Here is a 14,283-nt window from a genome sequence, read left to right as displayed (position 1 = left end):
TTTGTGAGTAAATAGTCATAGGACTGTGCTATCAAAACCACCAATGAGGAATCCCATGGACGTGAACTCAAATGGGGCTAACACCCAGGAATACAGGAAGCTGTGCTGTACTAATTCAATTCATCTGCCTCAGTAGTGACAGCATCTCTCCAGAATTTCAGACAGCTTTCATGCTTGATGTTCAGGATGAAGCCTGGGACCTTTTTATATGCCAAACAAGTGCTTTAGTAGTGGGTTACAACTACTCATCACCTTTTTACAGATGGAATGAATAAGCACAGAGCAAGTAAAACTGGGAACAGAACTGTGTGTCTTCTCTTACGTGGTGCATTTCCGAGGGAGGGCATATCCTTCCAGACCAGGGCGCAAGGCAATGTTGGGAATGACATTTCTGCAGGTGCGGCACTGGATGGTGATCTTGGTAGCTTTGGCTCTCACAGCAGTTGCAGCAATAATGATTCCTGGAATCTTTACAAGGTGTGACATCTGCTCAGACTGCAAAACAATGAGGAGGAAATCACTGCTAGTAAGGAACTATAAAGAAAACTGATGCGTATCCAAACATAATGCATTCAGAGCCAAATGCAAGATCCATAATTTCCCACTTCTCTTCTCCAGTCTCTAACAAAATCTGTTCTGGATACACCATGATCCAGTTCATAAGGGGTATCAGAATACATTAAAGACTGCAAAATAAAGTGTTTCACAAGCATGTACAATTGCATAATGTGGCTGGTAGTTTTGTTTTCAAATGTCAAGTTGCTAGAAGCATGAAGACTTCTTAGGATAGGCTTCTATGCACAGGACTGCTGTCTGATGTCTTATTTTCCATAAAGCAGAATGAATCAGCAACATCCAATTAATTAGATATAAGAGAGAAACTGAATTTCAAGTTAAATATAAAAACATTTTATCCTTCAAATTAATCCAGAGCAGAAATATTTGTGTGGTCTTTTCCAGGGGCTGTTAAAAGAAGAGAGGGTGGAGATAATACACTGAAAAATTGGAAACCTGCAGGGACACATGAAGATTAATCATCTACTTTCGTGTTGAGGTTTTTACATATTTCTTCAGGTCCCTCCCTGTTGCCAAATTGTGATGAGTAGTGTCAGCGCAACTTCTGGGGTCCAACAACCCTTGTCAGCAACTCAAACGAGTCCTGGGGTTAAATCAGACCCTTGGAGCAGAACTGGCAAATTTCCAGAAGCTGAAGCATGGCTCCCAGAGTCCAATTGGGATGACAGCAACTGGATGTCTTCCAGGAACAGCAGCAATGCAGGAACCTCCAGGGACACACAGCAAACCAATGCTGTAGCTTCTTCTGATAAGCCACCAGAGAAACAAAAGTCCCCAAAGTGCTCTTTATTAACAGTGCTATAATACAAAACTAGATCTCTAAAACTCCAAAACATACCAATCCAACTCCTACTTCAAACCCACACCACACCCTTGCAACCCCTGGGTTTATATAGACTCCAGACCATGTGGTCTCCCAAACCCAGTGAGTTCAGGTGTGTAGCCATGCCATGTGTCTCCTCTGCAATCCAAACACATGTTTCATCATCCATGGCTACGTGCACTTTGACACTGAAGTGTCCTTGGCCCAATGAGCATCAGCTGTGGATGATCAGCCTTGCCACTGTGCTGACTGCTCATGGCCAAACACACACACACACATCAAGCATTTCCCTGTGTGCTGTGTTTTAACCCTTCAAATCCTGACAGTAGTGTTGGTACCATGATACATAAAAAACAAGAACACGTAAAAAGTATAGTGCTTTGCCTCTTACTCTAAGTACTATCAGTTGCCAGGCATACCTTTCTAGGTACATTTTAGAAATCCCTGCAGGTCAATTTTCAAATTGCTTTGTAAGAATTTAAAGGGTACTGCTTGGTAAGTTTAATTTTATCTGTCTGAATATATAATTTCTTAACTGACATATTTTATATATAATTATACACACACACACATATACATATACTAGTTACTTAGGCTAAGCCTTGCCAACAGTTATTAATGAATATGTATTGTCGCCTTTTCTTTTAACATCCCCTAAAGAAGGCTATACAAATATTTCTTAATTCAAGGGAACAAATCTTTTAAAATACATTCTCAGGCTTAGGCTCCCTTTTGCATCTCTTTTTCTGCTGAAAACAAGAAAGCTGAATCAAACCTCCCAGAAGAAATGAACAGTGAATAATTAAGTACAGTGCACACTTTTTTAACGTGAAGGATCCGTTCCGGACCCCCCCGCGTAAACCCCCCCGCGTATGCTTGAGCCCCATTGAAAATAATGGGGCTCGTGCATGGCGCGGTGGCGCATGCGCGCCATGGGCATGCGTCCCATTATTCTCAATGGGACGCGCCGCCCCTTGCGCCCTGCGGGCTCCCTAGTGGCTTTCAGCGTATGCTATAAGCCACGTATGGTGCGTCCGCATATGAGGCAGGCTCACTGTACCATTTTGCAGTGATAAGAAGGATACAAAGGGAAAACATATTAGCTTTGCTTAACTGCAACTTGCCTCCCACTTTAATGACTCACTACTAGGCATCAAGCAAACTTAATGGCTTTCCAAAGGTCTTCTCTACTTTTAAGTACATTACCCTTTCCTTCCCGAAAGTAGGCTCAGCTCACCTTGAGGCTGCGGATGTTGGATGGATTGCCATCTGATCTCAGCATAACCTGAATATCTTGAAGATCCTCCTCTCCCACTGGACGAGGACGTGTTATTTCATCAGCCACCTCCTTTGCTGCTTCCTCTAGCTGGGAAAAGAAGGATAGCAATTTGGGCATAGAAGGCAATGGTTAACATTTCCATTAATAGCAGACTTAGGAGGCTAAGTAGCAATGGAGAATTTAGCTGCATGTTCAAGGGACCCTAAAGTACGTTATGTATAAATATTAAAGACTTTTATTTTCTGCACATGTAAACTGTTAGTCTGGCCTGTTATAGACAGCCAAAATAAAGCTGTTTCGAGTCACAGTGGAGGTATGGTGTTTCAATGATGCATGCGTCCTAAGAGTCCAGAAGTTGCACCAAAGCCATGCTCCAGCCCTAAGTACTGGAGCGTGGCTTTGGTGTGGCTTCTGGACTCTTAGGACACATGCATCATTCAAACACCATACCTCCACTGTGACTCGATGCAGCTTTATTTTGGCTGTCTGTAACAGGCCTCTGTCACAGCAAAATACATCCATGAAAACAACAGCTACAACAGAGAAGCTAATGCAGCTGTTTTCAATTTTTGGTCCCCCAGATGTTCTAGACACCAACTCCCATAAGCTCTAGCTAATGTGGTTAACAGATAGGGATTCTGGGACTTGAATTCCAAAACATCTGGGGAATGAAAGGCTGAAAACCACTGGTCTAATGACATCTTAAAAGAGCAGCATTTAACTTGTTAGTCTTTAAGTGGCAACTAAGGGCCTGAACAGACAAGCCAAAATAAAGCTGCTCTGGGTCACTTTGGATGTATGCTGTTTAAATGCTGCATGAGTCCTAAGAGGCCAGAAGGCATACCAAAGCCACACTCCAGTCCTAAGCACGAGAGCGCAGCTTTGGCGCAGCTTCTGGCCTCTTAAGATGTGTGTGTCATTTAAATAGCATACCTCCAAAGTGACCCAAAGCAGCTTTATTTTGGCCTGTCTGTTCAGATCCATAGTTACTATCATTTTAAAAAACTAAAATGAAACACAGGCTGCTCTATCCCCATCTGCCCAAAGACTCCACAGTAACAGAATATTAACCACACTTTAAAAAGAAAAAAACAAACATACAAACAGAAAACTGGACCAGGGTTGAGGAGAATGAAATTGAGCTTCTGAAAGAGGATATAGCTCACCAGACTACAGGCCCAACATGCAAGCATTGATATTCAAGCAGCTGTAACTACATCTCTGGTTTAGTGGGCAATTTTCTTTTACTGGGAGACTCTGGGAGCCAGAAGGAAAATAAGGTCGCCAAATAAAAGGAAAATAAAACCAAAGGGGGCAGAAACCAATTCTTGGTGTTGAAAAATAGAAGTTAAACAGCACAGAAGGGCACAGCAACCTCATACAAAAATGAATTACTTTTCATGGAGACTTAAAGAGGAACAGAGTCCATCTTGGGAGTTTGGAGGATCAAGGGCCACACACACACAAAGGCCTGGGCACTGCATGTGTTCCCAAAGCAGCAGTCTATCCACAATATATTTCATGCAGACACCATTTCTCATCCCATCCCACACATACCAACTGGAGGTGTTCTGCAGGCTGCTTGTACAGGTAGTCAGCCAGGTCTTCATCAAAGCTTGCCAAGTCCTCCATCTCCACTTCAATCCAGTATTGGCCCAGATTGTAATGTCGTTTGAGCTCATCTCTAAGATGTAGTGAGAACAGCAGGACAAGTGAGGATATATCGAACTGAAAACAGCGAACAGCTGAGTACATACTTCTTAGAACATTTTATCAAGTCAGCTAAAATATGCCAACACAACCATACTGCTAACTAGCAGTGCATTTACACATCTATTAAGTATAGCAAGAGTAATCTTATTTAGGGGAAGAAAGGGTACCTGTATTTGAAAGTGAAACCAGTCCGGTCTGTTCCAACCCGATATTGTCTCAAGAACTCTTTGAAGCGCTTCTGCAACTGAGACTTTCGGATCTGTCCCTCATCTCCTCCTGTGTCTCCACCAAAGCTATCACTATAGAAGATGCCAGGATCATCAAAGCCAGACATGGTGTCTCACTCTGCAGTGAAACAGAAACACAAAGGACCTGAAAAGGTGCAAATAGACATGCCCAGGACCTACACTGAACCAAGGTTTAAAGTCCTGTGATCCTGAAAGTGTCTCTGAGCATATAAAAGTGGGTGCCTCTTATCACCAACCCAACTTTGCTTAAGTCTGTTCTCTCTTCTTTCTTTGGGTGTCCATTCCCCTCCCCACATCTGAATGAAGGCTTGCTTTACTTAGGTCCAAAGCACATTGCAGAAATAATCCAGTTTGGGACTGCTTTAACTGCCCTGGCTCAGTGCTAGGGAATCCTGAGAACTGTAGTTTGTTGTGGCTGCAATTCTGTAAGTACCATTTATCTTTATTCTCCACCCTCCCCAAATATTACTATTGTAAACCACCCGCATTTTTAATTTCCCAGGAGTATTTTAATAACTGGTTTGGAACTCTGAGATATTTATACCCTTTTATCATCCTGCTGCTTTTAATACAGCTTTATTCTTTGCAGTTGCTTTTATCTTAGTTTCATATTCTGTGTCTCCAGACATTGTTTTATTGCATTATTTTCTGTTTTAGAACACAAAACACACTGGAGAAAGATTTGATTATTTCACTGTTTAAACATGCAATAAATATGTATGTGTCTTCAAGTCACCTGTCGGCTTATGGCCACTCCAATGAATTTTTCAAAAAGTTTTCATAGGCGCTCCTTTCCCCGCCGGATTGGGGCCTCCGCTGCCAGAACAGCAGCCTTTGGGGCACTGATCCGCCACTTTTCAGGCCGTGGGGAAGCGCCAAAAGGCCGCTTCCCCGTGGCCTGGAAAGGGGTGTCCTTGGGGCTTCATGCCCCAAGGACACCCAACGGTGGCGGGGACAAGCAGAAAGGGGCCGCTCGGTCCCTTTCTGCCTTGCGTCGCTGGTGCAGCTGTCTAAGGGCTGCGGCAGCGATACAAATCCTGGAAGGAGCTCCATTTTAACCCTAGTATGGACTCGATCCGTACTATTACACCCGTGTGGAACGGGCCTTAGACAATAAATAGGGCTAAATCTAGTTACTAGTCCCAAGCAGAGTAGAGCCCAGATAGTAAATCAGCACTTCCATAAATACAGTTAATTATACGGATCTAACTCTAAGTGAGGACGGTCAGCTTTCCATATCCATGGATTCTTCATCCACAGATTCAACCGTCTACAGCTTGAAAATATATATTTTTTAAATTTCAAAAAGCAAAACTTGATTTTGCCGCTTTATATAAGGGACACCATTTTATTGTCCATTGTATTTAATGGGACTTGAACATCCTTGAATTTTGGTATGAATGGAGGGGTGTGTGTGTCCTGGAAGCAAACCCCAGTGAATACCAAGGGCCCACTGTATACAGGTTGGGTTTCCATTATCTTAAATGCTTGGGACCAGAAGTGTTTTGGATTTGAGATATTTTAAAAAAAAATATTTTGGAGTCCCTACGTTTGCATTTATTATATATATACACACACACTCCTCCATATTTGCAGCTTTGACTATTCATAGATTTGATTAATATGTTCTCTCTAGGAAGCTCTAGGTCCTCCAGTGGAACTCTATGGTCAACTTTAACTAAAAGTTGCACTGATAGACCTAGAGATTCCTAGAGAGAATACTAAACATTTGTAGCTCCTCCAGTGCAGTTCTATGGTCAGTGTCTGTCGGACGTTGACCAAAGACTTGCTCTGAAGGACCTACAGATTCCTAGTACAGTAGAGTATTCTTTCTAGAAATCTCTACACATACACATATGTGAGGCGTATGTGTCTTTCAGTGCAACTTTAGCAAGCAATAGCAAGTACATTTCTATACCGCTTATCAGTGCACTTAAGCACTCTCTAAGCGGTTTACAAAGTGTAACCTAAAGTTAATGGTGACCATAGAGTTGCACCTAGTGTCCTCTCAGGTAAAAGCATGGTGTTTTTGTTATTTGTGTTTTTTTCCATATTCATGGGGGGTCTTGTGCGCCCACCCTAGCGAATATGGAGCAACAACTGTGTGTGTGTGTACACACACACACACACCTAGGACATCTTGGAGATGGGACCCAAGTCTAAATATGATACCGATTTATGTTTTGAATACACCTTGTACACATATGTGTATGTTGTGTGCCTTCAAGTTGTTTCTAACTTCTGGTGGCCCTACCATGGGGTTTTCTTGTTCAGAGGAGGCTTGCTATTGCTATCCTCTGAGGCTGAGAGTGTATGATTTGCCCAAAGTCACCCAGTGGGTTTCATGGGCGAGCTGGGAATCGAACCCTGGTCTTCTTCCAAGTGTTGTGGATTTCTTTTCCTTAGAGACCCAGGAGTCGTGTTTGAAAAGGAAACATAGAGCCTGCACAAACAGGCCAAAATAAAGCTGCTTTGGGTCACTTTGGAGGTATGGTGTTTCAATGATGCGTGTGTCCTAAGGACTGGAGCACAGTTTTGCTACAGCTTCTCGCCTCTTAAGATGCGTGTGTCATTTAAACAGCATACTTCCAAAGTGACCCAAAGCAGCTTTATTTTGGCCTGTCTGTACGGGGCCATAGTTTATTTAGCTGCAACACTGTTCCAGAGGAAATTCATATTCCAAATCCTGGGAACCCTGAATCCAAAGCGAACCAAGCTTTTTTATATCATTTTGAACAAAGAGAACTACAAATCACATTCTCATTGGTTAAACTGAATTAAACATTCACACCCCTATACAGTATATCCATTGGGTGTTCAAACATTACACCTAACATGCGTCTCTGTCCTTCCTGGGGTTACCCATCCATCCATCAAATCAATCAATCCACCTTTTACCTATACGTTTTGTTTCACTGCCCTTAAACTGTTTATGTGCAGCACTTCCCTTTCATTTGGGTTAGAATTATAAGTTAGGAGCCATTTCCAAACTGCTTACATCCCTAAACAAAAGGATTTTGTCATGATGGCCTGAATAATAACAACAGCCTTTGCTCTCAGTACTGTACTTCAGTACTATAATCTCCCAACTCCTGAGCGTAGCAAAAGTTCAAATTTAAACCTAGTAGGGGGACAGTAACTCCCATCATCCCCAACCAGCTTGGCCAGAAGGTGGAAAAGGTTGGGAGAGAGAGAGAGAGAGGAACTCAGCATGCCAAGCTGCCTTTAACCCAGAGTTTTCAGTTTAGAGGCTGAGGCTCTGGAGAGCTGGGTTCGAATCCTGGCCATAGAAACCCACTGGGTGACCTTGGGCGAGTCACACTCTCTCGGCCTCAGAGGATGGCCATAATATCAAAAGCCCCTCTGAACAAAACTTAACAAGAAAACCCCATCATAGGCTCTCCTTAAAGTGGGAATGCCGCCATACCCACCTTTCCCCTTTCAAAAGCGAGCCTCACTCTCCCTTCCCTTCGCTGGGCGATGCTGCTGCGAGGACGTTTTCGCGGGAAAAAAGAAAGTTCCCCTCCTCCGTTGACGCCGAGTGACGCACCGACGGCTCCCATTGGCTACCAGAAAAACACAGCCGTGCATGATTGGCTGAGACGCATGCAGCCTAACCCCGCCCCTTCATCCTCAGAGTAGCCCATTGGAGGAGACTTGAAGAAAGGCCCGCCTCCTCGCGTCGTCCCCTCCCCCCTCGCCTCTTAGGCCTCATAGGGCAGTTTTAACCGCCAAAAAAGCCTTCAGGCCTCAAAGAGGGGTTAAAATGGCGGCTGTGGGAGGAGCTAAAGGGGTCCTTATCTGTGTCTGTAGCACCCTTGACTAGACTCACTGAAAGGAAGCATGAGCTTTCTTTAGACTTAAGTCTGCTTCCTCAGACGCTTGATAATAATAATAATAATAATAATAATAATAGATAATATATATTTTAATATAAATATGATATCTTGTAGCACCTTGAGACTCACTGAAAGGAAGGAATTGGCAGCATGAGCTTTCCTAGACCTCAGTCTACTGCTAGGGGATTCTGGGAACTGTAGTTTTGTGAGACATTTAGCCTTTTCTGTCAGAGAAGGAGCCAGAGCTCAGTTCTCAGGATTTCCTAGCATTGAGCCAAGGCAGTTAAAGCGCCCCCAAACTAGATTATTTCTGCAGTATGTTTTGGACAACTGTCTTAAGTGCTGTAGCTGCAACCTATGGAATCCTGGGATTTGTCGTTTCACAAGGTCCTCAAAGAGAGCCAGTGTGGTGTAGTGGTTTGAGCATTAGACAATGGCTCTGGAGGCCAGGGTTCAATTCCCAGCTCTCCCATGAAACCCACTGGTGACCTTTGGCAAGTCACACTCTCTCAGCCTCAGGGGAAGGCAATGGCAAATCTCTGAACAAATTTTACCATGATAGTTGCAGGCCCACAGCAATTCATGTAATGTTATGTCTGTGCCCATAGATGGAGCCATTTTAACTTTAAAGAAGTGTATTACCAGCCTCCCTTATCCAAAATACTTAGGACCATGAATGTTTTGGATTTTGGGACACTGGCATGTATGTAATAAGATAACTTGGATGTGAGACTCATCATGCTCAAACATGGAACTCATTTATGTTTCATATACACCTTATACACATAGCCTGAAGGTCATTTTATAGTTAAGGTTTCTACATGAAAGTGTCTGTCCAGTGAAACATCAGAAAGCAAAGGTGTCGCTTATCTCAGCCACCTGTGTGGACAATTTTGGATTTTGGAGTATTTTTGATTTCAGAATTGTGGATGAGGGGGATGTGTTGATTGTGATTTCCTGCATGGCAGAATGGGGTTGGACTGGATGGCCCTTGTGGTCTAGATATATTATATACAAATTATAGGATTTGGAAATTGTTTTCCCTTTCCTATCCATTAGGATCAGATCTAATTCCGTCTAGTTTTGTGCTATGCCATATTGTTTAATGTCTTTTTTATATCTCTCATGTAATTGAAAATAGAAAAACCAATGGATGCTGTGCCCTTCTGCTATTCTTCCTTTGTTCTGATCCTTGCCTTTCCCTTTTCTATCTTTAGTATATCTCTATATCTTAGCCATTCTTTTCCTTCTTTTCCCCCCTTTTTCATCAGTGCCTCTTGGAGTGATATCCAATCTGGCATTTGTCTATATATTTTCCCTTTACATATATTCCATACCTTCCATAGGGCTCTCCTTACTATATGGTCTTTGAATTCTGCACTGAATTCCACCTTTCCAAACCAAAGGTAGGCATGCCAGCCACATCTCAGATTAAAACCTTCCAGATCTAACAATTGTTCATCTTTTAGGTCTATCCAATTTTCTATCCAATTTAAGCAACATGCGTAATAATACAATCTCAGGTCTGGCATTTCTAGGTTTCTGACAAAGGCATTTTTGTCTCTTTCATTTTTATAAGCCGTGCCATTATCATGTTATTTTATTCCTCATGTGTTTGGAGAAAATACTGAAACAAAGAGGTGCCTTCAAGCCATTTTCAACTTATGGCAACCCTAAAGTGAATTTAAAAGTGTTAGCAGGGGAGAAAAAAAGAAGAGGATACAGTACCTGGATATATTGCATCAGGTAAGGAAAAATGGATTATCATTTTGTCTTTCTAATGAAACTTAATGTTTGTATGTCCTGAAGAAGAGGGATATCTACCCTCATGAATTTCCTTCCAATACCATCTGAACTGGGAACAGCCATATCTCGACTAATATTATCATATATATTTTTCTCCTGTCTGATTCTTAGCATCTTTCCTGAAGAAGAAGCCAGTCAGACTTCAAAACAGGTATTCTGTGCATTTCAATTGCGACAATAAAGGTATCACTGCTTTGTGGGCTTTGGATATTATGGATTCTAACTGGCAGCGAAACCAATGATATCTCATTAATTTAGCACTAAGAGATATTGACTTGAATATCTTCCTTGGTAACAGAAGACAAAATACTTTACTTTCCTCAGCCAAATGATTTTAGCTTACATCTACCTTTGTTGTCCTACCCCAGGTGTTTTCTCCAAACACACGAGGAATAAAACTAAGTCCTTTGTCTTACTCTAAGTTTTGGGACCTCCCTGGATCACTCTATTGGAGTCCATAGCCAAGCAGGGCTTTGAATCCTGGTCTCCAGGGATGCAGTGCGATGCTCAAACCATTACACCATGCTGTCTCTAAACCCTATCCTTCACTCTTCCCTTTCCCATTTTATACTCATTGGGGAACCAGGCTCTGCTTTCCTACTCTTCTCACAGCAAGAGCGTAACTGATGAAATGCAACTGTAGCCAGAACCATAAGCGCATCACAATACAGAGTCATAGCAAGCATCACCGTTGCCATGCTATGACAACGGAAAGCAAGGGAGGGGGGTTTCTAGGTGCATGTAATAAATGGAGACATGCTGGTGGTTGCCAGCTTGGATCGATTTAAAAGGGGATGGACAAATTCATGCAAAATGTAACTGTCAATGGCTAGTAGTCATGTTGGCTGTGGACTACAGACACATCTCAATTAAGAAAGCCTCTGACAGTGAAGTGTTATACAAAGTCTTTTTTCACTTGCCCAGTGCATGAGCCCCAGTATAACAGTACATAAGAAAAGGATCTAGGAGTCTTAGTAGACCACAGGCTAAAGATGAGCCAACAGTGTGATGCAGCAGCTAAAAAAGCCAATGCAATTCTAGGCTGCATAAATAGGAGTTTAATGTTTAGATCGAGGGAAATCATAGTGCCACTCTATTCTGCGTTGGTCAGACCTCACCTGGAATACGGTGTCCAGTTTTGGACAAAGCAATTCAAAAAGGATTCCCCCACTTGCGTGCCCTCGCACGGAGCTTCCCAAGGAGCCCTTGCGCCGAGGAGGAGGGGGAGGATGAAGAGGAGATGGGAGGATGAAGAGGAGGAGGAGGTGGAAAAGTGAATCAGTGGCCATTTCAGGTCTGCCTTGGGTTTGTGTTTTTTTTTTTTAATTACAGTAATTTTTAAAAATATAAAATACTTATTTTTTGTTTTTTTATTTTATTAATTTGTATTATTGCTTTTTTATTTTATTTCATTTATTTTTATTATTAAATATATACAACCCTGCCTTGTTTTTTTCCATTATTTTTTATTATTAAATATATGCAAGTACATTTTCTGTGTATTTATGACGCTTTGAATGCTAACAAGTCTGCCTTTCTTGGACAATTATAGTGATGATGATGGTGATATTGATATCAACAAACCTCTGAGGCATGGCCAATGTAACTTGCTGTGATTTTTACAAACTCATGCGCAGTGAAGAAAAACCACAGTCCCTTGACCAAGTACATACTTCTGAGAAGTACAGTTGAACCCGAGAGCAAGTCCATTTCTGCCATCTGTCTAGGAATAATGCCAAAATGTCCTCCATTTTGGTCATGCTTAAAAAACATGCATTTATATTAACATTTTAAAAAAAACCTCAATTTTTTTGCGTGTCCTCCATTTTTATAAAATGTGTCCTACATTTGAAAATGTTGCCCTACATTTGTCCTATGTTTGTCCCAGTTTGGAGGTCCTGACTTATGGCAACCCTGCTTCCAACTCTACGATTCAATAAGGGATACTCAATCTGTATTAATGTCTTTTGACTCAAAATGTGTGAAGGGATTGGGAGGCTAGATTTACTGTAACCAGAAAATTTGATCCATCTGCAATTGTTGGGGAGGGAGTGGTGGGGAGACAGAATCAGAGAGAGGGAGGTTTGCAGTGGATGTTGAAGCTTGATAGCACCCAGGAAACCATTTTTGCAGTGAAATTACTTTTCACTAGCTCTCAGAATGAAATGTCATCAGGGAAAATTCTGTCTTCACCTGCTTCATGCACTTTCATTGTAATATAGTCATTAAGTTCTTCCTAGATCTAGACTATTACTTTATAATGACTTGAGAATTCAGTTGTATAGCTGCCTCCTGATATGAGTTGAACAAAAAGCAAGAATGGTTATTTTCTATCCTTGGCAGCCCCATGAGTTTTAACATAAATTTTAAATATTATAATCTCCAAGAAATAGATTGCCCTGGCTGTTCTGCTACTTCATGGCAGCTTATAATAGGCATGTTGTTGATGCTGTTGGTGAGAAAGGAGATAAAATTGGCATTCAGAGCTGGACTCCCAATGTGTTTTTCACCGAAGATTCATAGACAAGATCCGTTAGAGTTGATAAGTGCCAAGGGTGTCGCTAGGGGATGACACCACTGCTCTCCAACATTTGCCTTTTGGAAGAAATGGGGTGTGGTGTTTACCTGCATTCCTTTAAAAAACTGAAAATATGGTGTGAGTGGATGTGGCTCAGTGGAAGGAGAAAGGCTCCACTTTTTGATTATTTTCCTACAAAAAATATTTAAAACATCACATCTTACCAAATTTTCACTTTAACCACATGGAACTATGCAGACAACTTGCTGTTTGAAATTTTTAGAGACAGAAGATTAAAATGTACTGGAGAAAGAAGGGAAGGAGTTTGGAACTTGGGAAATTTTGCTTGCGAAGGTCAAAGGGAATAAGGCGTTCAATGAGGTCAATAACGTAATTAAATCCTTGTCCTATACAGTATATAGATTTCTAATTGTAAATAGTGTGTTGATTCTAATCTCTATTCATCCGTGCAGGAGGGGGGCACAGGTATGTGTAACACTGTTTGTGTATATGTTAAAATTATTCCATTACAAAAAAACCCCACATGCAACTATTAACATGCAAATACATTTAGGCTGTGTGCATGATAATGTAATTTAAAGGTACAATTTTAATTTTGCTAGTTGTTTATATTGCAACTATTGCCGTTGTATTAATTGATATACGGGAATAACTGAGTAATATTAGTACAAAAAACATTGCTCGGGATTCTGTATGGTGTGGTATGGGAGGAAGTCAAAGGTGGGGTGACACCATGAGTTATTGCACTAGGTCTGTGGTGGCGAACCAGTGTCATGCATGCCAGAGAGGGCATACAGAGCCCTCTCTGAAGGCATGTGCATCGTCGCCCCTATAATGGCAGAGGCCAGGAGGAACGAGGAAGGAGCGCTCTATTTCTCCACCCTTCCCACCCCAGAAAGCTGGGAGAAGTCCCACTCCCTGGAAGTCCTGCCCCCGGAAGTCCCATCCCCAGAAGTCCTCCCCCCAACACCAGGTGACACCCAGTGTGGGAACACACTGAGTTGGGGCACTTGGTCTCTCAAAGGTTCACCATCACCGCACTAAGTGATGCCACTCCTGATAAGTGCCATTCAGTAACTACAACTGTGTTGGTCAAGAATTCAAGTGTGATTTTTCTGCTGTCTTATTCAATGCATGGTTGCATATAGAGAGGGCATTCTAAACCCTGTTGATGGGTGTAAGCATGCAGACAAAATATGAAATAGGATAAGCCTGTTTAATATTGAAGCAAATTGGAGTGGTCTTCAGAACTGATTTTTTTTCAAGGAGTGGGTGGTTAGGCTACAATTTGAACAGCTTATATGAAAGGCATAATTGTGCCCTTCCTAGTAAATGACAGCTTTCTGCTTTGTTGCTGATTGGCACTACAGTTAGGTGAGAATTTTGCTTCTTTGTTTTGTGTTTTTTTAAGAAGACCTTATCAGAATTTGCTAATATTTTCATAACAACACAGGAAAAAC

General features: G+C 41.9%; 1 protein-coding gene across 1 annotated transcript in view; it reads right to left on the bottom strand.

Annotated features, from left to right (window-relative positions):
- MCM5 (minichromosome maintenance complex component 5) overlaps positions 1–8,212 on the bottom strand; it is a 31,626-nt gene extending 23,414 nt beyond the window's left edge. The window contains exons 1-5 of the mRNA XM_042470101.1: positions 8,071–8,212; positions 4,559–4,736; positions 4,236–4,362; positions 2,637–2,765; positions 323–495 (exon numbers count right to left, since the gene is read on the bottom strand). Coding sequence (XP_042326035.1) covers positions 323–495; positions 2,637–2,765; positions 4,236–4,362; positions 4,559–4,725 — 596 coding nt within the window. The 5' untranslated portion in view covers positions 4,726–4,736; positions 8,071–8,212. The remainder of the gene's footprint in view (positions 1–322; positions 496–2,636; positions 2,766–4,235; positions 4,363–4,558; positions 4,737–8,070) is intronic.
- Positions 8,213–14,283: the final 6,071 nt, after the last annotated feature.

Source organism: Sceloporus undulatus, chromosome 5, assembly GCF_019175285.1.
Source record: "Sceloporus undulatus isolate JIND9_A2432 ecotype Alabama chromosome 5, SceUnd_v1.1, whole genome shotgun sequence".
In the NCBI taxonomy this organism is placed as follows: domain Eukaryota; kingdom Metazoa; phylum Chordata; class Lepidosauria; order Squamata; family Phrynosomatidae; genus Sceloporus; species Sceloporus undulatus.
This window is presented reverse-complemented; position numbering and strand designations above follow the sequence as displayed.